This window comes from Schistocerca gregaria, chromosome 2 (genome assembly GCF_023897955.1).
Source record: "Schistocerca gregaria isolate iqSchGreg1 chromosome 2, iqSchGreg1.2, whole genome shotgun sequence".
In the NCBI taxonomy this organism is placed as follows: Eukaryota; Metazoa; Arthropoda; class Insecta; order Orthoptera; family Acrididae; genus Schistocerca; species Schistocerca gregaria.
This window is the reverse complement of record NC_064921.1, coordinates 758328684-758354805: the sequence shown is the minus strand read 5'-3', so window position 1 is coordinate 758354805 and position 26122 is coordinate 758328684. Positions and strand designations below refer to the sequence as shown.

General features: G+C 39.6%; 1 protein-coding gene across 2 annotated transcripts in view; it reads right to left on the bottom strand.

The window, feature by feature from the left end:
- Positions 1-1664: 1664 nt before the first annotated feature.
- Positions 1665-26122, bottom strand: part of LOC126334958 (pre-mRNA-splicing regulator WTAP) — a 38497-nt gene continuing 14039 nt past the window's right edge. For both annotated transcript variants that reach the window (XM_049997728.1, XM_049997729.1), the window contains exons 3-6: positions 25154-25278; positions 15082-15260; positions 12844-12998; positions 1665-2854 (exon numbers count right to left, since the gene is read on the bottom strand). In XM_049997728.1, coding sequence (XP_049853685.1) covers positions 1878-2854; positions 12844-12998; positions 15082-15260; positions 25154-25278 — 1436 coding nt within the window. In that variant the 3' untranslated portion in view covers positions 1665-1877. The remainder of the gene's footprint in view (positions 2855-12843; positions 12999-15081; positions 15261-25153; positions 25279-26122) is intronic.

The window sequence follows — 26122 nt, the reverse complement described above, 5'->3', positions numbered from 1 at the left end:
AGTTTTGCATCTTCATCATATAGAGTGGTACGTCATTAATATATATTAAGATCAAAAAGGGACCCAAGACTGAACTCAGTGGGACATCATTTTTGGTACCTCCCAATTAGAGATTCTGCTGCTTTTTGCAGATTGCCTGTGCTGTTAATTTCAAACTTCTGCATTCTTCCAGTTAAACATGAATTAAACCATTTCTGCACTACCCCACTCATACCACAATACTTCAGCTTATCTGATTAATTTCAGACAGATGACACTCATCCACTATGGACCACACAATACAGTCAACTACATCTGCAAAAAGATCATGTTCAAGATCAACTGAATAGTTATTATTTCAAGCTATTATACAAATCAATTTTCACCACCATCTTCAATTAAAATGCATATACTGCAGTTTGGTTTCAAACTTTGAGGTAGAGCACAGTCATAATCATATAAGTCAGAACAGTTTGTGTGTGCGTGTGGGAAAAAAGTTTTGTATCACCCTAGTTCCCAGAACTCCTGAAAATAGATGTCAACTGTGGACATTGTATCACAGACAGTCCGACTATTCAGAGGTGTCACTAAATCTGCCCAAAGATGTAAAAACCATACATGAGCAGCGTCTATTAGACAGAGGGGGTCCAACAGCTGACCAGTTCCTGTCATTCAACCAGGAAGGAGGTACAGGGCTCGTGTTGACCATAGTGCAACTATGCTTAGATGGTCAATACTGCATTTTGATCACGTCTGCATTGTTATTTTGGGCCAGGAAGGGCTCTCAACAAGAGAAGTGCCTCCTTTGCATGGATATATCCCGTCCTCATACTCAAGACAGCAGGGGGAGTGGAACACTACTTCTCTTCATTGAATTTTATTCCACAAATGTCGAGTGTGAGAGATTGTATCGAGAAACAAGGCTGTTCATGAGAAGAGATCTGACCAGGAGTACACAAATGCTTTTCACAGTATGCACTCACAGCATTGAGATCACTTTTAGCGTAATTTCATACAAGGAGAGGTTACGATTGGACGTTTTTTCCTGGAGAAGGGGAAAGGGGGGGAATGTGGATACATAAGGCCCTGAAGTGTAATATGATGCTTTTTAGGGGATATTTACATTTGCTCAAGGGTGTTGTCACAGATGTCCTCTAGTAAATTGCCCCATGACTGTATTCCCTTTCTGTATCCACATCTTACGTGACAGAACTATACAGTCATTCTCTCACTGAAAGACAATTTTGGTCTGTACCAGAATTTCCAATGTTTGTAAATCCACTGTACTTGTGAGAAGGGTGTAAGGAGATATTTGAACTGCTTTCCACTTGGTGCATACATGTGCACTGTAGAATAAGTAATGCAATTTCTCTTAGGAGGAGATTAATGAGAAGGGATGCAACAATATAGTGAATAATCACATAACATATTAAAACACTATTTATAAAGTCCTGTGCAAGAAATGAAAAGATTGCCTGCTTAATATCTTTGCATGCTAAAATAATTATTGAAGACTTTGTATGACCAAATACGATGGGCAGAAAATGTAACTAGACACAAATTAATGGTGTTCTACCAAACAGAAAAATTCTAAAATATGATTAAATTCACTATATGTGTGTGAAAGTTTGTGACATTATGACCTTCATATGTTACAGTTTTAACACTGAAGGTAAAACTGGCTGTTCAATATTCATAAAACATTTTATTTTACATCTGCATGTAACTTTACACATACTGTATACAAAATTATAGCTGACAACTTTCTACCACAATAAATCTGGATGTTCAAAACATATTATAAAATTTGTGAGACTGCACTTAAATAAACTGGGAATAAAACATATCACGTTATGCTGATAAATACTACACATGTGATCATGCAAAATAATTATGCATTACTTCCCACTAGTCCTACTACCTGAAACACCACTCTCTCCATTTGTCAGACCTGCATCATCCTCCTCCTCATTATAATGAAGGGAAATTTCTGAATCACGACGTACTTTTTTTATCAAAGGTACATTGTCACTATCATTACTGCTGTCATCATTTGAACATGTTCTTTTCCTGGATGATGGGGAGTCTCTGCCATCCCTCGACTGCTCTTTTATGACATCACTACGATCTGCAGTCCTATCTGCACTAATGGGCACACTCCTGTCTCTCTCATTCACACTGTTACCCACTTTGTTGGTTTCAGCTCCAGCATCAGAACTCTGGGGATCCAAATCATCATCAGCGATGTCTTCAGATTCAATCTTAAGTATTAATTCACTTGAGTCACTAGAAGAATCATCTTGCTCAACAATAACTTTTTGCCAGTTCCTCTCACTATTCTGAGACGTCCTAGGGGGGATGCCGGAATGTACATTCGTTGAATCATTCGATTCCTCATACTGACTATGAGGTCTACGCTGAGGGGACAGACGGGTATCTCCTGGGGACCTAGCATCACAAGACACACTGTCTTCCTCAGGAGGTGGCTGCTGTGGTGGATGAGACCCATCTCGGCCTGCCGGATGGTCTGCTGCATTTTCAGTACCTGGTGACTGGGATGAGGATGTGTCCCTGGTTGGTGGCCTTTCTGACCCTTGAGTCCGCTCATCCCAACCTCTAGAGTCATCCTCCCCTTTCTCCCTTATCCCATTATGACACAAAGGCGTCCGTGGCCTTGATTCCCTTCCCACCTCACTTGTCCGTAAACCAGTATTATGCTCTGTTGTTGTCACTCCACCAGATTTCAAAGCAGAATTCTCTTGCTGTAGGGCAGCATTTGATTCCTTTGCTTTACGCAGTTCCTGTTGTAAAAAATATATTGTACCCTGCATTCCTTCCACATCTTCATCCAAATCTTGAAGAAATTCATCTAGTTCTGGAAAAATGCAAAAAAGAGAACATTAGGAACAACAAAAATCGGGAAAAATGTGGAAGTGGGTAAATTGGTTGGAGAAAAAATAAACAATAAAACATCAACTGGCATGAACACTAATTAAGCTGTATGTTTGGTGGTACAGTAGCAATTAAGCTAGTTTGAAACACTAAAATGAACACAACTGAAAGGATAGCCCTGCATATCTCACAAATCCACAAGGTTTCTGTTGCAGATAAAACATTCATCTGACTCTGTTCAGCTAATATACTCCACACATCATAGTGCTCTTTCAAAAGAATCAGCACACTTACAAAAGTGAACTGTGAAAAACTAGTCATTATACACACACTTTTCCCTATGTACTGTTCTTTGCAAAAAATAATTATCTCACTATTAAGAAAAACATTCCTAATATTACATAATACTTCCACACACAATCACATTTGAATGTAAAAATATTAATTAGTCACAATGGCCTTTTACATAAAGAAATAATAATATACAATAAACCACCCAAGACAGTTGAAAGGTAACAAACAGATTACATTTATCAAAGCAACTAAAAGACAGTTCAATAATGGTTGCAAGATCTAATACAGTATGTATCCGAGTTTCCGAGAGTAAGATGAACCTGAATATAACATGACCCTCTCCCCTTTTTTAAGAGGCTCCTTGAGAAAAATTAGTTTTAACATATTCTGATTAATCAGAATTACAAATTTTTATTGACATATCCAACTAAAAAGTTAACAATGCATCTACTCTAAGCTTATACCTTTATTCACTGTCTAAATTTTGATAATACAAGGAGAAATAAAATAAAAAGAAATAGTTTACATTATCTTCACTGCCTTTTTTTTTGTTTACTGTCATCTGTCGTATCATTATTTTTAATCATAACCAATGTCATCCCAACACGACAGCTGTGAAACATTATCTCCATTGTCACAAATATTTGACCATTTCTTCCAAATATGTTGCTATTTCTGAGGTTATGGTTATGGTTGGACCTGAGGAAACAACACTTTTTTTTCTGAACATACAGTAGATTTCGCTTCTATAATCATTTGAGAATGTTACTCTGTCCCTTGTTCCCAAACATACCATCTGCCAGCTGCTGCCTCATTAGCTGTGTATAACCAGTAGCTGACATACCGCCATTGTTCTCGTCATACCTAATGGCGAGTGCTGATAACATTACTACATAAAATACGCAAGCGCGCCACTGCACCCAATCTAGACTTTTAGCATCTCCTGTAGAAAAGTACGCTATTGTTGACTATTTGTCGAATTTTACAGTCAATTTGATTCCAAGTACAAAGGGATTCAGACAAACTAAAGTTTAAATCTGGTAGATGTTCGTAAAAAGCTGAAGTAAACAATATAGATTCCCATGGTTGGCAGCACGATGAAATTTGCTGCCCGTTCATCACTCCGCTACCCACGCTCATTACAGTTCTCAGCCAAGCTGGTGTCACTGTTCCCCTTCCAACCATTCCATAGTACAATGCTTGAACAATAGTGAAATGTGCAGGTCTTACACAACAATAGCAACTAGTACATACGCAAAAGATCGCAATCATGATTCAGTCCAATTTAACTTCGCTCAGCCTGCGATCTAGTGACGTCTGTTGGTACTACCTCCACAACATGACTTTCCACTGTAATTTATTCTTCCGATAACAACTGTAGTCAGTTCAATGGGATTTATTTCATTTGTTTGCAGTCAATTCTGGATTTTTTTTTCCTTGTTTCATCTGAATGTCACCATCTTGTTCTAAAGATGATTAAAAGCTGGTGACATTTTTCCCCAGTTTCTACTATATGAACAACGGCAGAATTTGTCACTTGCAACCCACATGCAAAATCATTACATTTTCTCATACCCAAATAAACTACTGACTTGGGTTCAGAATCAAGTAATGGTTTTTGGAGAACAAGATTTTCCCCTTTGAATGTTGCCTTTACTTAAAATCCAGCATAAATGTATGTATATGGTAGCCACACAAGTATGAGGACCTTTATTGTAAAACTGTTCAAAGTGGCTAGTTCATAGTTTCATGTGTATCCTTTGTCCTACCACTGCAAGTCAAGTGTCACGCGATTATCTGAGTGAGGTCGATACTGTATCGAACACTTCTGCATATTGAAAAATCTCAAGCCTATTGAACAAAAGCATTGTTTGCTTGAGAATTCTTCAAAATAAATTTGTATGAAACCTCAGTAGACAAAACTTCAATTGTAAATATAAGATGCCCCTTAATCTATTGCACAATAAAAAAAATCTGATCTCAGCAGCCATAATTTAATCTGAAAACGTAAGACCACCCCGTATTTTTCGAATGACAAATTTGGGAAAAAACCTCATCTTATAATTAGGCAAAAAACAATGTACCAACAAAAAGAATCAATTTTTGAAAATATAATATAACTGTACTGACAAGAAAGAGAAAATTCTTTATCTATTCAGTTACATTATATTTTAATAATGGTTAGCAGGACTATTTCAGTAATTTGAAGTAGAGGTTAAATTAAAAACGATTGAAATCAAAAATGAATAACAAAATACATTTTTTTGTTCTGAGGCACATTTATACATCTTAATCCTATCTTTGTCCATGATGATATCAACATTTTTATCTCATGATGTATAAAATCTTCACTATGAAGGAATGCAGACTCAGTTTTAACAGGCAAATGAGAAGACGCATTAGATTTGCACGTGAACACATTGTGGTGTCACAGATACCAGTTTCTCATTAGTGGAGTTACTGTTTCTTCCTTTATTAAGCTCTCGTCAAAAATACATTATTTGATAAATGTATTTTCATTTAGCATCATACATGTCGCTACTAAATGCTGATGAACATACAGGGTGAAGAAAAATTCATACACTCTGACTTCTTAGCGCAATTTCTCACATCCTACCAATACAAAAATGTTTTCCTCAAATTTTGCCCTGCATATATCTCGAGAAGTAAATCTTTAGATTGGCGATCTGACAACACTGTAATCACAGGTACAGTAGCTATCACTGTCAGCATATAGCAGCAGTGCTGTGCAATTGGTTTAGTGGCTAGTGTTTTGGGTTGGCATGCAGGAGGTCAAGGGTTCGATTCTGAGTTGAGGCGTATTTGTTTTTATTTGGTAAATAATGTCTGCATGCTAGAGTATCTGGCATCTTCATCATTGTACAGTGATTACAGCATGTCTTTTACAAAATATTTGCAGTTGCGTACTATGAACACAGAAATTGGAAATACAATTGTTTTCATTGGCAGCTTTTAAAGAAACCTTTAGTATGTTGTAGACACAAATTGTTTCACACCCGTGCATCTACTAGATTCCAAACTTGTTTTGTGTGTACCCTCCCCCAATGGTCCTATTGATTAATACCAACTATTTGTTGTTCCATGTTCAGACCCATTACATTTCATTAAAGCCTTACGTCATCAAGAGGGCTAGCAAAGTGCTTTGCACATAATTTTGATGGGACCATTTGGGGGAAGGTACACAGAAAACAGGTTTGGAATCTAGTAGATGCAGTGGTGCGAAACAATTTGTGTCCATGACATGCAAAAGGCATGTTTTAAAAGCTGATAAATGAAAACAATTGTACTTTAATTTCTGTGTATGTAGTATGTAACTGCGAATGTTTTGTAGAAGACCCACTGGTCATCACTGTATGATGACTAAGGCACCAGATACTGTACCACGCAGACCATTTTTAGCAAATAAAAACAAATATGCCTCGACCCAGAACTGAACCTTCGACCTCCTCCATGCTAAACCACTGCACAGCACTGCTCTATATGCTGACAAAAGTAGTGACTATACATGCGATTACAGTGTAGCCAAATTGCCAGCCGTTAATGTCCATTTACTGGCCAAAATATGCACATGGTGAAATTTGGTGAGACATTTTTGTTTTGTCAGTATGTGAAGAATTGCACTGCAAAGTTCAAGTGTATGAATTTTTCTTCATTCTATATAGCTACATATTCATTGATATTTTTCTGATCTTGACTCATGGTCAAGAACTCCTCCGCATCTTGCAACAGCTAAACTCACTTTTCTCACTGCAAATTCACCTGGATCTTACTGAAACCTGAAGCCACCTTCCTCGATATTGACTTCCAGCTTACTGAAGCTCACACCATGCCAATAAGCAACAATACTTCCACTTTTGACAGCAACCATCCTTCCACATTACATTCTCCCTGCCTTACAGCCTAGACATCCATGGTGAATTACTCTGCTCCGCCACTGAATATCTGAACAACTACATTAATCACCTCAACCAGGCTTTCCTTTCACACAAGTGCACAAACCACCTCTTGCCCTAAAACTTGTAAAAAGTCTTAGAAGCAGCCACCTTGTCACTCAGTACCACTAAGACATCAATAATCTACTTCGACAAGTCTATGATTTTCTCAAATCAAGCTCTGACATTAGATTCTCTCTTCTTGATATATTCCCCACATTACCCATTGTCGCCTTCTGTCACCCCATCTGATATTCCCAGATCTTTATTCCTACCCCAGGAACTAAAATGTGGGACAAGACAATCAACTTATTCACAAAGTTCAAGAGAAATGAATCATCAGTCAACTACAAGAGACAAAGACGTGAAAATAGAATGAAAAATGAAAGACAGCTGATGATAACTTTACAAGAAAATTACCACATAATCAAAACAAAGATATAAAAGAAAAACTACTAAAAGATCAAGCGAATATGACGAAGTACTCAATGCAAACACCAACACAATACATAACTGATAAACATCCTACTAAATGATCACAAATAACATTTCTCTCATAAGCATATAATTAAAAAGAAATGTGCATATCTCTCTCTCTCTATCACACACACACACACACACACACACACACACACACACACACACACACACAAAAGAATCAGGAAAGTTGGCAACACTTACAAAAGCAAATGACAGACATCAAAAATGTATTGAAATGTTGTTATAAAAACCATGGTGACTAAACAAAAAAGTGGAGGCTTTCAATTAGTTTCATACATGAAGAGAAATTGCATAGTTTTTAAATAATGAATTATGACATTTTTACTGTAGGTACTTCTCTAGTTTATTATAAAGAAAGTGCCATGAACTGGTTTTAAATGTATATCCAATAAGTGACAAAAAATCCCACATAGTACTTCAGGGCACACAATGAAGATGCCTTGTGAAAAAACCCAAAAATAGCTGGGTGGATAAATAAAACAAAAAAGTAATTAGCACCAGGCAAACAGAGTTTTTCTTGTAAATACTGTAATTTATACACAGCTGCTGTGAATAATGAGCACCACAAGACACTCAGAATATGAAATACTTTCTGGAACATATCACTAACTTTGCTCCTCAGGATTACAAACTGGCATTACCACCCACCATTGCTTCTGTAATAATTTTTAAGCATTTCACTCTGGTTTTAAAATTAGTAGTATTTATAATGTCAACACTAATAAAGAGAAGAAAGTAAGGAAGATAAGGGTTTAACATCCCACTGATGTAGAGGTCATCAGAGACAAAGCACAAGCTGAGGACGTGGAAGGATGACAAAGCAAATCATATGCTTCTTTCTCAAATGAAAACATTTTCGTATCTGCCTTGAACAAATTATGAAAATGAGAGAAAAACTGAATGGATGGCTGGATTGGGATTTAAGCTGCTGTGCTTCTAAATGTTATTCCATTGTCTTACCACACTGCCACAGTTGCATAGGGAAGTACCAGTACGACCTAGTAGCTTGGAACACCAGTATCTGGATGATCAACAATACTAGCACAACAAAAGGAATTTGCGACCTACAACACTAGAAGTTAGAAACGGGGAAAAAATTAATAAGGGCTCTTGTCTGGCTGTGTTGAAGTGAAGGCTATTTCTGTTTAACAACTGTCAGATCATGCAAAACACAACACTGTATTATAAAGAGACACAAACTACATCACAATTCAATGACAAAAAGTTGCAAATGAGTTGCTAATTTTACTGGTTAGTGTAAACTGTTCTAAGAACTGACAAAATTTTAGAACAACTTAGCAACACTTTCAAGTGCACTACATTAGCGACAAATAAGAGTAATGAAACAAAGACACGCTAATAAAAATCCAATAGGGAAAACCAAGCGCAAGAGGCCTGCTGTCTGATAAAATGCTGTGCAGCTAGTCTGTATATCACAGAGCAAACAAACACACACACACACACACACACAGAAAAACATGAAACAGGGAAACATTGGTATCATACATTCTTGGGCATATCTATTGACAGACACTACACATGCCTGTAGTTCAAGTGAGCAATTGAAACCACAGTGTATGTAAAATTAGCATTCTGAATTTTTGGAGAAATGAAATAATGACTATTTTAGCCAAGGTAATGTTGAAATGTGAAACTAGTCACATCACAATCATGCCACAGGAAGCAATATGTGAATTGTTGAAATCAATACTACTTCAGACAAAGATTGAGTAATCTAATAAGCCAATATGATAAAGAAAACTTGTCCTTTCTAAGAAACATCTGGCAAAAAAGTCAAACTCTCACCAAACACAGAGAAAAAACTATCATCATGCCTATCTCAAGAAACTATTTTTTAAACTAAATAAACAAATAATTTTTGCCTAATGAGCTTCGAATACACAATGAACAATTCAATGATCAGAAAAGTCTTATTGTGTCTGAATATCGCATAAAACTTGAGTTTATCACAAAACCTACATGCTGATGCACAAAACAGCCATGGAGAGGTAGGTAGGTAAGTAAATTCATGCTCATAAATTAAGAATAATGCTGATACATGGTGCATTTGACCTGACATCATCGCACGGTGGTAATGGCACCAGTCCACATACGGAGAGGTGTCTTGGTGTACGTCAGAGTACGGTGCAGTGAGTGTGCAGACATTTTCAGATGTGCTAATGGTGACTGTGTGTTGAAAATGGCTCAAAGAACACATGTTGATGATGTTATGAAGGGTAGACTGGAGGCTGGTCAAACTCAGCATGTCGTAGCACGGGCCCTCCGTGTGCCACAAAGTGTGATCTGAAGATTATGCCAACAATTCCAGCAGACAGGAAATGAGTCCTGGCGCTACACAGCCCACAGTGTACGACACCACAAGAAGACCGATATTTCACCATCAGTGCCCTCAGACGGCCACGGAGTATGGCAGGTAGCCTTGCTTGGGACCTTACCCCAGCCACTGGAACAGTTGTCTCCAGACACACAGTAAAATGGACGAGTCCAGGTATAGTGTGAACAGTGATTCTTGCCGGGTTTTCACCTGACATGAACCAGATACCAATACCGTAAGGTCCTTGAAAGGGACCTGTATGGAGGTCGTGGTTTGATGGTGTGTGTGTGTGTGGGGGGGGGGGGGGGGGGGGTTATGATTAGAGAGGAACTGTAACAGGTCAGGTGTATCAGGACATCATTTTTCACCAGTATGTCCGCCTTTCCAGGGGTGCAGTGGGTCCCACCTTCCTCCTGATGGATGATAATGCACGGCCCCACGGAGCCGTCATCGTGGAGGAGTACCTTGAAACAGAAGATATCAGGTGAATGGAGTGGTCTGCCTGTTCTCTAGACCTAGACCCCTTGGAGCACGTCTGGGATACTCTCGGTCAATGTATCACTACACGTCTTCAAACCCCTACAACACTTCAGGAGCTCTGACAGGCACTGGTGCAGGAATGGGAGGCTATGCCCCAGCAGCTGCTCGACCACCTGATCCAGAGTATGCCAATCCGTTGTGCAGCCTGTGTACGTGTGAATGGTGATCAAATCCCATATTGACGTCAGGGTACATGCGCAGGAAACATTGGCGTTTTGTAGCACATGTTTCGGGACAGTTTTCTCAACTTATCACCAATACTGTGGAATTTCAGATCTGTGTCGTGTGTTACCTTTACCACTACACATTTAAAGATACATAGGAATATTATTATTTTTCAACTGCTGACAGTTTCAGGTAATGATAACAATATACCTGCTCTTCTAAACAATACACATACATTACGTTATTTTATCTCTCATTAAGACAAATGAGAAAAATCTAAGGCTTGATCATAAACTATGATCTGATACACAGCACATGGTGTTTGTTGTCAACATATGCTGTCACAATCACTTTCTTGTGTATTCATTTTGATCTTATGGCTTTGTCAGTAAACCATTAGCACTTGGAAATGGAAGATCAAGATCACATCAGCAATGACTTTATTAGGGATGGAACAGCAGCTTGGTTTAAAGAGAAATGGAACAGGAATCTATGTGGTCTTGCAAATTAACCATACCAGCATGAGCTTGCTAAATTTAAAAAACAATGGAAAACCTAAATCTGGATAGATGCTTGGAAATTGTAAGCCAGTCTAACATCCTTAAAAAAATAAGACATCTCAATCAGTACGTAGTGTATTGCAACAATAAACATTTTTTTAATTCTACCTCAAGAGGAGCTTACCCACAGATAATGTAGAAGAGAGGTTTTAACTAGCTATGAGGGTGCATATGGAAGAAAAATGTATTTCCAAGGATGTGTTTGCAGCTAGTAAATACTTAGGGGAAGTGTGCTGTTCTCAGTTATACTGAATGATCAAAAAGTCAGTATAAATTCGAAAATTGAATGAATCATAGAATAATGTGGATAGAGAGGTACAAATTGACACACATGCTTGGAATGACATGGAGTTTTATTAGAACCACAAAAATACAAATGTTCAAAAAGTGTCCAACAGATGGCGCTTCATCTGATCAGAATAGCAATAATTAGCATAACAAATTAAGACAAAGCAAAGATGATATTCTTTACAGGAAATGCTCAATATGTTCACCATCATTCCTCAACAACAGCTGTAGTCGAGGAATAATGTTGTGAACAGCACTGTAAAGCATGTCCAGAGTTATGGTGAGGCATTGGCGTTAGATGTTGTCTTTCGGCATCTCTAGAGATGTCTGTCGATCACGATACACTTGCGACTTCAGGGAACCCCAAAGCCAATAATCGCACGGACTGAGGTCTGGGGACCTGAGAGGACAAGCATGACGAAAGTGGCGGCTGAGCACACGATCATTGCCAAACGACGTGCGCAAGAGATCTTTCACGCGTCTAGCAATACTCCCCCCTTCCCCCCACCCAATAAAACCCCATGTCATTCCAAGCTTGTGTGTCAATTTTTACCCCTCTATCTACATTATTCAGTGGTTTATTAAGATTTCAAATTTATATATCACCCGGTATATTTGAATCTACGGAAATTCATATGCTCAACATTCTTCTGAATGTTAAAAGTAACCTAAAAACAAACATCCACTAATTCTCAGCACAATTCTAGTTATGTAAAAAACTTCAACATGTTGACTCATTTCTCCAGAAATAGTAAGTCTTGCAAGGTATGCAGGAGAACTTCTCACAAGTTTGAAAGTTAGGAGAGATACTAGCAGAAGTAAAGCTGTGAAGGTGGGTTGAGTTGCACTTTGACAGCTCTGTTGGAGGGTATTTGCCCATGAAAGGCATAGATCCCACATTCAAGTCCTGGACCAGCACACAGTTTCAATCTGTCAGAAAGTTGCAACACGTTGATGTCTGAGACATAGAAAGAAAGCAGGCTTTTGTTGACCCTTAGTTTTAAATTTTTTGACACTGAAAGGGGTGCTTCAAAACCAGAAACAGTTTTCCTCTGTGTGTGTGTGTGTGTGTGTGTGTGTGTGTGTTTTGTGGAATGGGCGTATTGTGTGTTTTAAACTTCTTTGTTCACAAGAAATATATAGGTGTCGAACAACACTTTAACAGGGTGTAATGATGTAAATTTTCATATCAAATGTAAGTAATGTCTAAATGAGTGGCTTTTCTTTATTGAAAGAACTTATACTAATTACGCATACCACCACCACCACCAACTATATTAATGTTATAAGAAACATTCTGCAGTCAATTTCATTTCAGGAAATTAAAAATACTTACCAGACTGGGATTTTTTCACTTCTTCACTAAAGCTTTTTTGCAGCGCTAAATCTCCCTCTAGTTTTGCAAGTCTGCCACTAGAAATCATACGTCCCAGTTCTTCATTCTCTTGATAAAGAAGCCTGCATTTGGCCATTAGCCTTTTACCAGTATTGCTAGAACCAATAATATAGATAATTAACTAAAAAAAATCTGGTTTAAAAGTATGGTATACATTGTTATAGACTAAATTTTAAAACTTTCCCTTATGCACTCTGGTCATTAGTATATGTTCGATCACACACACAGATAGTTCACAAACAAGATTTAAGATATAGGTATTAAACAATGTCATATATGAGTCCAAGACAGTTGTAATATGCTTTAAAGGAAAGCAGATGGATTTGCTGGACTGGACAGTCCAAAATGAAGACTTGAACCCCCATCTAATAGCTTTAAAACAAATTAGAGCACAAACGGGTTGTCACATCAATTTCACTGAGAATCTAGCAACTATTTACAAAGTTTCAGGGTGAATGGAAATAAATTACTCCACAACTTCCTTTGAAATTCGAACCATCTAACACCAGCAAAATAAGAACCTGCCTGGAATACACAGGACAAAGTGAAATGAATGAATGTAAACTGTTCTGCAGACTGTGTATGCTGTGATCTATTCTTTATCGTAAGTATCTCATTTGCCAATAATTCTATGGGGACTCTAATATGTAGTGAATTAAATACATTTTATGACTACAGGAATCTACACGGAAGTGCCAAAAAACTGGTACAGGCAAGAACTTGCCAATACAGAGAGATTTGAACAGGCAGAATACGGTGACGTAGTTGGCAACACCTATGAGGACAACAAGTGTGGCACAGTTGTTAGACCGGTTACTGCTTCTACAATGGCAAGTTATCAAGATTTAAGTGAGTCTGAACTTGGTGTTATAGTTGGCACATGAGCTATGGGAGACAGCATCTCCGAGGTAGTCATGAAGGGGGATTTTTACCGTATAACCATTTTACAAGTGCATAGTGAATATTGGGAATCTGGCGAAACATCAAATCTCTGACATGGCAGTGGCTGGAAAAAGATCCTGCAAGAATGGGACCAATGACAACTAAAGAGAATTGTTTAATGTTACAGAAGTGCAACCCTTCCACAAATTGCAATGCTGAAACACCAAGTGTCAGCATGCAAACCATTCAATGAAACATCATCAATATAGGCTTTTGGAGCCGAAGGGCCATTCGGTACCCTGATGACTGCACAACACAAAGCTTTACGCTTCATCGGGGCCTGTCAACACTAACATTGGACTGTTGATGACTGAAAACATGTTGCCTGGTCAGGCGAGTCTCATTTCAAATTGTATCGAGCGGATGGACCTGTATGGGTATGGGTATGGAGACAACCTTATGAATACAGGGACCCTTCATGTCAGCAGGGTACTGTTCAAGCTGGGGCAGGCTCTCTAATTATCTGAGGCATGTGCAGTTGGAGTGATATGGCACCTCTGATATGTCTAGATATGACTGACAGGTGACACACATATAAGCATCCTGTATGATCATATGCATCCATTCATGTCAATTGTGCATTTTGATGGACTAGGGCAATTTCAGCAAGACAATGTGACACCCCAAACATCCAGGATTGCTACAGAGTGGCTCCTGGAACACTCTTCCGAGATTAAACATTTCCACTAGGCACCAAACTCCCCGGACGTGAACATTATTGAGCACATCTGGGATGCCTTGCAATGTGCTGTTCAGAACAGATCTCCACCCATCGTAATCTTATGGATTGATGGACAGCCCTGCAGGACTCATGGTATCAATTCCTTCTAGTACTACTTCAGACATTCTTCTAGTACATGCCACGTCATGCACTTCTGCGTGCTCACAGGGGTCCTACACAATATTAGGCAGATGTACTAGTTTCTTTGGCTCTTTAGTGTCAATTTCATGTGGGATGATTATGGAGCAAGAAGTCAATGTATTTTAAATTATTTGAGCTCAGTGTTTTTCTGTCATTTCCTTATCAAGCTGAGAGACGTTTATAAATGATGATGGCAACTATCTTTAACATTCTGATAAAATGTCGACAATTTCATTTTGTTCAAGATATTTGATATTTTGTTAATACTTATTTGTATCAGAAAATGTAATTATATTGAATGTATCTGGAAGGTAATACACTATAAAGGTCTAATAAAGAGCTTTTGTATAGAGTATGTCTGTAGCAAAGCTAACCTGTCTGGTGTGAACTTCCAAGCACTGAGCTCATTCTGTGTCTCTTCCAAGCGTGCCCTTGTGGACAGCAGTTCCTGGCGCAGCCGCTGAAGTAGCAGATTCACTGAAGGATCAAGAAGTGCAGTGCGCAGAGCTGTTGCTCCTGGAGCTTGGGCAGCTTTCAGCTCTGCAATCTGATTCTGGAAGATATTATTATTATTATTATTATTATTATTATTATTATTATTATTATTATTTAAACTGATGGTATAATTATCATGCACTTGTAAAACGAGAATGCTCATTGATTTTTATAGTTTTTTCTTGCTAAGCATGAATACACTACACAATTTCTAAGAGATACTCGAAGTTGTTACTAATTAAAAAGCAAAGCAGACAGGTCTTCAAGAACCTTACAGCTGCTTATGCGATTTTCTCGAATATATTGTTTTAAGCAAAATCAAGTGGACTGGCATGTACTTATTATAGATGATACTTCAATATCATTAAAAAATACTTAAGACGTTTTAAATCAACTGTCTGAAATAAAAAAAAGGTATATACTGTTATATCATCAGGATGGAACCTCAGTTCCATTCCTTAGTGGCAATAAGATTAGTTACAATTTCTGAGTTTTGTCAAAACCCTAAAGAAATCAATTATTTCACAAGTTATGATTACAACCGTAAATCAAATAAAAATTTGTGACTTTGTTTACAATCTCTACAGCTTAAATGTATGGTTCACTTCAGTATGAGGAATTCTACAGGTTCTTTACATATATAAGTATCAACTAATGAGCCATTTGTGTGCACATCCACTCCAGTTACACAGCTAGCAGAAATTTACACAGTGTCAAACGGTGGCAACTTTACTTATTCTGTTATACTCAATTAATTAGGTCTCATGGTGTAGCAACAGGATGCACTCCTGGTTGCACATTCAATCGTAAAATCACAGTGTCACATGTGAGTACAGCGATATGGCCAATTGCATGGCATCAGAATAGAGGAGGGTAGTTGTTTTGATGCGCAGCTTGAGTGGCACGGAAATTAAGATCAGGGAGATAGCCCTGGACAGAGTCGAGCAACAATATGAACTATGGTACAGTACGCAACAATACGGACTTGGATACAGTAACTGAAGATCCAAAAGTTATGAACAGAGGGCAGAACAAACACGATACACATTAGAATATAAGGACAATCCAGAGAAAACTGATTTTCGGCCACAAGGGAAAATAATATGAGTAGAAGGACCCTGTAGATACAGTCAACATAGGAATTGGGAGAATGTATCTTAAGATATGATTGGTTCAGTACCATGGGAGACTGATGGAGTATTAACTTCTGGTTGAACCTGAGCAGAAGTCTACACAAAAGAGTCAGTGATCCTTGTTAAAACAAATGCAAATGGGATTCTAACTAGTGTAGCAGGACGAAACTGCCTATCTCAGCATCATTTTTTGGGAGTTTGTTGCCAAACTACCAGGTATTGTGGAACAGTGGACTCTGAGTACTCTTTTTTTTTTTTTTTTTTTTTTTTTTTTTTTTTTTTTTTTTTGGGGGGGGGGGGGGCGTAAGACAAAGTCTGACTTTATCCAAGGACAAATAAATGGTTTGAGGTTAGGTGATTGCAATCTTGTGATCAAATTATTGAAACCCACTACTGGACATGAGCTGCAACATAAGCAGGTAGATTACAGGTGGTATGGACCCCATCACAGATGTGCGCCATTTCAGAATAAAGTACCACTATGGATTCATAAGGTAATTGAGACAAAATTAGTAGTGACACCATCTGGATGCCCAATACAGAGACGACTTAAAGAAATTACTTAGTATTTTGAGGTCTTTGAGAAGAGACCAGGTTTCTGCAATAATTTTTTGTGGCTAAAATCATGTTGTACGTATGTTTGTGTATGTATTCATACCACTTTTATTTAGTTATGTTTAGGCTGTGTTTCTAAGTGTTTTTTTTTTCATATTCACTATTTTGATATTTATTTCTGTGTATTACATTAGTTTTTAACACTGAATATATCAGAAATTGTACTAGTACCTGCAGCCACAGAAGTTGTTACCTGAATGTTAACACATTACCTCTCATCCTGTCCCTATCTCTAGATAGTGTTTCCCACATACTCCTTTCCTATACAATTTTGCTGTGGATGTCCTCATTCTTAACTTCATTTTCAGCATTGGCCCAGAGGACCACATGTCAAACACTTAAGTCTCTTCTTTTACAGTTTTCCCACAGTCCTTGTTTCACTTCCATACAATGCTGTAATCCAGACACACATTCTCAGATATTTCTTTCTCAAATTAAGGACTATGTTTGATATTAGTTGACACTCTCTGATGAAAATGCTTCCTCTGGCTGTGCTAGTCTAGTCCTTATGTCCTTGCTTCATCTGTAATTCATTATTCTGCTCCCAAAGAAGAAGAATTCCTCCAATTCATTGCTATGTTATCTCCAATTTGTAGGTTAAGTTTATCGCTACTCTTATTTTCTTAATTGCTTCTACAAAATACATGTTGAGGAACAGGGGAGAAGGACTGCATCCTTGCTTTACGACCTTTAATCTCTATTAGTGCCCTGTTCCTATTGTTGGTTGGCTGGTTGGAGGTATAAAGGGACCAAACTATTGGGCCATCAGTCCCTTTTTCCTGATGCAAGCAAGGCTTAAGGTACAAAAACAATCAAAGTACATTTGAGAAAATAAAAGGGGGAAAAGGAATGGGGAACCACATCTAAAAATAAAATGAATGGAACGAACAAAAAAACGGGGAAAACATACACCACAAGGAAAAGTAGAAGAAGGTATTAAAAACATAGATCAGATGGTCTGGGCTGGCTGATCCCAATAATAGACGATGAGACAGTCACTCTGAATCACATTAAAATGCCCACCCCAAGGAGAGATGAACATATGACGGGAAAAGGAGACCACCAAGACAAACAAATGCAAACAAAATGTGACAGAGTTAAAGTGGAGGAAGGGTGGCAGCTTCTGAGAGAAGGCTAAATGCCCACCCTTCGATGGTACAATAAATACCCCCTCATGAATAAAACATAAAACTAAAGCTGCTGTTGAGGCATTGTTGCCCAACACCGAAGGTATGGTGTTGGAAAAGTTAAAAGTCTGCCGCATAGCGGCTAAAAGTGGGCAGTCCAGCAAGATGTGGACGACAGTCGTATGTGAGCCACAGTGGCTCTGAGGTGGGTCCTCACAATGGAGGACGTACCAATGTATTAGGCACTTATGGCAGAGAACCACATAGTCCCTGCGAGAGGCCTGCGTGGAGAGCTTCCATACATTCGTTGTCCCCTTAATGGCACACAATTTGTTGTGTGTACTAAGATTATACCATTCCATCTCCCAAAGCTGAAAAAACTTGCGGCATAATAATGATTGCACGTCAGTTATGGGGATGACAATCTCCAGAAATGGTTTCCGTGTAGCCTGTCGGCAAGTTTATTTCCTGGTATTCCGACGTAGCCTGGGGCCACAAAAACACCACGGAACAACTGGAATGTTCCAGGGCATAGGTGGACTCCTGGATGGTCACTACCAAAGGATGGTGGGGGTAGCACTAGTCGATAGCTTGTAGACTGCTCAAGGGGTCAGTACAGAGAAGAAACAGCTCGCCAGGGCATGAGCGGATGCGCTCAACAGCACGAGAAATGGCCACCAGCTCTGCAGTGAAATGACTGCAGCTATCTGGCAAGAAGTGCCGTTCAATATGTTTCTATGAACATACGCGAAGCCAATGTGACCATCAGCCATCAAGCCATCAATGTAAGCCACTTCATGGTCCAGGCATATGTCAAGAATCGAGAGGAAGTGACAGAGGAAAGCTGCTGGGGTTAACTGAGTCCTTAGAAACATTTGGAAGGTCAAGGCAAAGCTTCGGGCTTGGTGTACATCACGGAGGTGTACATGAATGGACCTCGAGTATAGATGGGAAAACCAAGGACTCCATTTCAGACACAAGAGATCGGACACCAACCACAATCATTAGCCCTCACCTGGGCAGGAGATGAACTGCCATAAGTGAGAAAAGGAGACGGTGAAACGGATGCTTAGGAGAACTACAAATGTGTGCAACGTAACTGGCGAGCAGTTGTGCACACCTAACCTTCAATGGAGGGACTCTGGCCTCCACCACGACGCTGATCACCGAACTCGTCCTAAAAGCTCCCGTTGCCAGTGGTGCACTGGGTCAAGTAAATGCAAAGCTGAGGGTGCCGCCGACCCATAAACCAGTCTCTCATAGTCAAGGCAGGATTGAACAAGGGTTCTGTAGAGCTGCAGCAGCATAGAGCTATCTGCACCCCAGTTGGTGTTGCTCAGGCAGTGCAGGGCATTGAGGTGCTGCCAGCACTTTCGCTTCAGCTGACGAAGATGAGGAAGCCATGTCAATCGGGCATTGAAAACCAGTCATAAGGATCAATATGTCTCCACTATAGTGAGTGGATCCTCATTAAGGTAAAGTTCTGGTTCCAGATGAACGGTACGATGCCAACAAAAGTGCTGAAAACTGGAAGCCGTGGGCTAGAGCCCAAGACTGCACTTTGTGGATGGCTCCCCAGAGGCGCCGCTCAACAACATTCAGTACTGGTGGAGCAGTACGGAATGCAGAAGTCATCTGCATACAGGGAAGGTAAGACAGAATGCCAGACAGCTGCTCTTAGACCCTTAATGGCCACCCACCTACACACACACACACACACACACACACACACACACACACACACACACACACACACACAAAGAGAGAGAGAGAGAGAGAGAGAGAGAGAGAGAGAGAGAGAGAGAGAGAGAGAGAGATACACTCAATACAGAGCCCAGTGGGACCCCATTCTCCAGGATATGGAGGGAACTATGGGAGGCACCAACTTGGACACGTAAAGTACAGAGCGATAGGAAATTTTCGGTAAAAATCTGAAGTGAACCCCGGAGACCCCACTCATAAAATGTGGCAAGGATATGTCACCAGGTTGCGTCATCAGCTTTTTGTAATTCAAAAAAGACAGCAACCAGGTGTTGGCATCTGGAAAAGGCTGTTTGGATGGCAGACTCGAGGGAAACTAGATTATCAGTGGTAGAGCGACTGGCAGAAACCACCCTGGCATAGAGCCAGCAGGCCACATGACTCCAAGACCCAACATAACTGCTGACTTACCGTATGTCCTAACAGCTTACAAAGAACGTTGGTGAGGCTGATGGGTCAATAGCTATCCACATCAAGTGGGTATCTGCCAGTTTTGAGCACTGGAATGATGGTGCTCTCTCGTCAATGCGATGGAAAGATGCCATCACACCAGATCTGGTTGTAGATGACGAGGAGTCTGAAGAGAGATTTTTAATTATCTGACTGTGGATCCGATCTGGCCCAGGAGCTGTGTCGGGGCAATGTGCAAGGACGCTGAGGAGCTCCCACTCTGAAAATGGAGCATTTGAGGGTGCGAAATGCTGGGGGATAATTCTTCGACGAGGAGGCTCGAGCATAGTGCTCAACAAAGTGCTCGGCAACTGCATGTGCATCAGTAGATAACACACCATTGATGTTAATGCCAGTGACACCTGTCGGGATCTGGTACCCACGAACATGTATGATCTCTGTCCAGACATGGGAAGGTGACGTATGGCACCCATGGTTGAGACGTACCTCTCACAACATTCCTGTTTCTGTCTTTTTATAAGCTGACGAACGCGGGAACAGAGCTGTTTAAAAGCTATTAGGTGCTCTAGGAAGAGTGATGCTTATACCGCTTATGACACTCTTTAATGGACTCAGCAGATCTTTGTGCAATGCTATACCACAGCGATTTCCAGCGACCAACCAAGGTACTCACTTTCGCCGCGGGCACCCTAAAGAACAAGGGATCCTGTTTTCCACCGCAGAAACGATCATTCTAGTGACCCACTCAACTACCACATTGTTGGTACAGTGTGGGGGAGAGTAAACAGTCTGCCTTGCTTAAAGCTCATCTTGGTAGACGACTGGGGGAATGGCCCTTGGGGGGCGACAGGAAGATGGGAAAGTGGTCACTACCACACAAGTCATCGTGGGCTCTGCAGTGGAGTGATGGGAGAAGTCCTGTGCTGTAGAGGGATAAATTAATGGCCGAGTAAGTGCCATGAGCTACACCGAAATGTGTGGGGGCCCCAGCATTTAAGAGGCAGAGGTCAAGTTGAGACAGGAAAGTTTCGACATCTCTACCTCTGCCAGTAAGCAAGGTGCCACCCCACAAGGGGTTATGGGCATTAAAATCTCCCAAGGTAGGAAAGGTTTAGGGAGGTGATGAATCAGTGCAGCCAATGCGTTCAGGGGTACTGCACCATCTGGAGGAAGTTATACGTTGCAGACAGTTATTTCCTGAGTTGCCCTTACCCTGACAGCCACAGCTTCAAGAGGGGTTCGAAGGGGCACAGGTTCACTGCATACTGAGTTCAGGACATAGGCACAAACTCCACCTGACACACTATTATAGTCACTACGGTTCTTGTAATATCCCCTACAGCTGTGGAGGGCAGGGGGTCCGCATTGTCAGGACCAGGTTTCTGGGAGGGCAATGCAGAAAGCAGGTATAAAGTTTAACAGTTGCCGTGGCTCAGCCAGGTGGTGGAAAAAACCGCAGCAATTCCACTAGAGGATGACATTATCTAGAGGTTGGAAAGGCATGAAGCACGCAAGGCAGCAGGTTATGCCTCAGGGTCACCTGCTGCCACCGACTGAGTATTTGCGTCCATTCCTATAGTGGACGAGGCATCAGTGAGCTCCAGGTCCTCAGGGGATGCTAAGATCTCCACCTTATCCTCAGGTGCAGAACTGGTAGGGAGTGGTAGTGTTGGGGCCACCAAAGGGTCCTTTTTCTTAGCAGACTTCTTTGTTTGCTTGCTTGCTTAAGGCGTAGCGCCGTATACCGATCCTGTCTTGGAGGCAGTTAAGTGGGAGATGTGTCTCAGAGCTGGATAGCGACAGATGGTGATGTGAGACTGGACACACACGTAGTTTATGTATCAGCCGAGAGAGGACAGTATTGGATAGGGGACTGTGATTTAGTTTCGATTATGCCCACTAGAGTGCACTAAAGTAATAGAATGTTTTTCATAAACTGTTCTAGTATTTTCATAAAGTGTTATGTCTTTTTGTGTATGTAAAATGATATAAATGTGTTTTAGCAGTATGAATGATGTGTGAGTATGGTTTAAGGTTAATATGAAGATAGTTGTTTAACGAGTTATGTAGTGGGATTTAGTGTGGGAACATTTCGAAGTAGTATGGATGTGAACAAAGGGGATTTTTGTAGAATAGATTTGTTTAGTAAGTTTATGGTAAAGGAAAAGTTAATTCACGTATAAATAACAATAGTAAATAACTTTATGCATAAACAAAACTTTAGCATATTAGATAATTACACTGGTAAAAAGTGCAGTCGTTAGGTTTACTATTTTGTGATTGGTTACTGATGAAAAGCACGGACTGACACGCGAGAATGTTGTTTTGATATTGGCTCTTGAATAAACTGACCAATGGCGAAGCAATATTCTTCCCGCTCCTTTCTCTGCTGGTAGAGAAGACTTAGAGTATTCTAGAGAGGAGTCGGAGCCTAGCCATGAAACAGTTCGGACGTGTGTAGTAGTAGTAGTTCCGATGGAAATGATAATTTGCCGTATCTAGTAGTGTTTCAAAAATCAAAAGTGTTGTAAAGTGACAGCATAATTATTCCAATGGGTTGTAGAAATTTCGGAATTTTTAAGTGAATTTTGTGATGAGAAAAACAAATTCCATCAGTCGTGGCTAAAAACTGTGATTGCATTATGTACTGACAAACTTAATATTTGTCCAGCATTCTCAATCGAAAACAATCCGTATTTTGTAGCTATTAAGTTTTCAGCAAATGCAACACCATAAATTTGCTAACGTGAGTGAAAGGGATTGGGAGTGACTGTGTTAAGACTAGTAGGGGCATGGCAGTGATACTTGTTCACCTAAGTTTCAGAATATATTAATTAAGGACAAAATTTCCAACCTTTCATTTCACGTGAAAACTTTCTACCGAAACATAGATTAGCGACTAATTGCAGCCTGGTTCACGTCGAAGTACAGTAGGTTTCGCTTGGTTTTCCTACTGATTATCTGCTGAGGCAATGTTCACAGGTAGGTGCAGGTTCATCATAAAGGGACAGAGGGAACCACACTGCCACATGTGGTGCATCGGCTGAGAAACACTAAAGCTGTAGTATTTTGAATCCCCAGTTGAAAGAAAGATTTTGATGGACCAAACAGTGAATATCAGTGAAAGAATTTAGTGAACCGGTACTAGCAGAAGTTTGAATGGAACCTGTTTCGAGTTGCTGGAGCTGTAAGAAAGAGGAGGATCCGCAACGGCTGCAGTAGCGACAGGAGTGCAGCGAAGCAGCAGATGGCATCTTAGTGGTGGCGGCGGGCAGTACAACGGGGCAGCGCGGCCAACCTACACATGAGAGGGGGCCGGAAACTGTTACGGGAGCCGCAGGGGATCGTACTCACAGTTTCAACACGCTGAGGCTGCAGGATTCGACAAAAGATAAGTTAACTTTGTTACATCTGTGTGCTGAAAGACTGAGAAACATGGCAAGTGATAAAGATTTTGTGAATACGGTGAAGGAGGAAGATATTTCTTTCAGTGCGACTGCTTCACACACCAGCACGCCTGAACAGAGAGAAGGAGTAGATGTTAAAATAAAAGGGGATGTTTTTGATGATATTTCTATGTTATTTACCAACAGTGGAATCGAGTCTGCTTCAACTATGTCTGTTAATGTAACTAGTGGGGATAATACTAATCGCAAAAGTGACATTAAGCATGAACTCAGTAATGATCAGTTTTGTGATGATAGTGTGTGTGATGATAGTGTTAGTAATGTTACTGAATCAAATGTGGATACCAAATTTGGTATAGTTCTGGTGGAACAAGATAAACAAGAAACAGTGATGCCAAAAATGGAACTTGGAAGTATCCAGGAAATGTTTGCAGCTTTAATGGGCTCTATACAAGGAAAAACTAATTTGGCTGAAAAAGTTAATAGTAAACTTGAAAAACTTGACAGTGGTTTTACTGAAAAAATTAGTAAACTTGAAAATGGTTTTAATGAAAAAATTAGTATACTTAATAGTGGGTTTAAAGAAAAACTTGAAAAGCAGACTGCTGTTTTAAAAGAAATGAGGGAAAATGAATTGAAGTCATTAGAAAATGAAGTAGTTGACAAAATTTCTCGAGTTGAGAATAATTGCAAAAGATCTGTCAGCACTGTAAAAAGTGAATTAACAGAGGCTCTGAAAACAGTTGCTGTTGGAAACAAACAAAGAGTAGATGAAATTAAAGAAGGTATACAAAAAGTACAGGTTAAAATAGTGGCTGTAGAACCTGTATGTGAAACTGATCACAAAGTAAAATCAGTTCTGTATCTGACAAATGTATGAATGAAGTAAAAACTGTGAACGAGTGGATGAGTCTGATAAAAATGTTCTTCAGCTAATTAACCAAGTAGAAGATGTGGAAAGTAGGTTGGATGAGCATGACAGACTATGCCAAGTTGAAACTAACCTCAAACAGGGAATTAATAGTAGTGGGTGTAGTTTTGTGGTAGAATCATCTGGAATTTCATATGTCACTAACAGACAGGGAAGGAAGTCAGCCATGTCCTTTTCAAAGGCACCATCCTGGCATTTGCCTGAAGCAATTTAGTGAAACCAGGGAAAACCTAAATCAGGATGGCTGGACGTGGGTTTGAACCACTATTCTCGTGAATGCGAGTCCAGTCTATTATCCACTGCATCACCTTGATTGGTCCACACTTGGGATTGCAGCCAGTTGTCACTGAAAGTTACTTATGACTCTGATGTACCATAATTCCTCTACATAAATTTTGAAGATACATACTTCTTAAATAGGATGACTCGGCAGTTAACAAAGTTGCAAAATATAGTACTAGAACAATGTACAGAATATAATTTACCAATAGCTGCCAGTTGTATTTAACACATAGTTTGGAAGAAACCATCAGTATAGTACAACCTGTTATTTTCAAATAACTTACAGCATATTCCTGCATTTCCTGTTCCTTGGTGGCAAGTCGCCGCACCAAAACTTTCTCCCTGTGCGAGGATTCAATATGTTGCTGTCTTATACGATCCTCCGATTCTCGCAGATTATTCAATTCGGCTGAAACCAAAAATTGGAAATTCTTATTCAGTCATGGGAAATACATCACATTACATTATAGGGTGTCTTAAAATAACTGAAAATCTTTTTATTTTCTCTCTTCCTCTCCAACCACAAAACAGATTCTGGCACCAACTTTACTGGGCATTATCGAATGAATGTTTTTTTGTCTTTGTGCTTTTGCTGCTATATCTTTCCTTTTTAGATTGTAAAATACACTCTGTAGTGAACAGAAAATAACAATGCGATTACTCTTTGCAATGTAAAGGCACATTCAGTACAGTCATAAATAAGCATTAAATACATATTCATAACTTGAATGCATTTATAGATGAAACGCATTTCATGGTTCCTACATTCCTTGTCATTTATTCATGGATTTAGCACTTATTTCCTACTTTGTAATACCTTCCTACATCCTACACATCGTATTACCTAAATGAGGAACCCATATTTTTCAACTATTGTTCCTATAATTAACAAGAGAACCAGACTTTCTCAAATACTGGGGAATGACTTTCTCAAATACTGGGGAATAATAGTTGATGTGGTTATGTCTCACTGCTAAATGCACTGTCAGTTTAAAAATTGACTAAGGCATCTTTAAAATCTGGAAGGTAATTTCAACTTATAATTTATCTGAAACAGACATTAACAGAACTTTTCTGACTTAACTGTATGATTCTGCTGGATACAAATATGAAACCACAAAAGTAGCTGAAGTAAAGGATTACAAAAGTAGCTTCTAGCTGAACATAATATGTTTACAAGGGTATTTCAATCAGAAGGACGAAGTGCATACGTGTGAAGTACAGGTCACAAAACTCCTCAAGACACTGGCTAC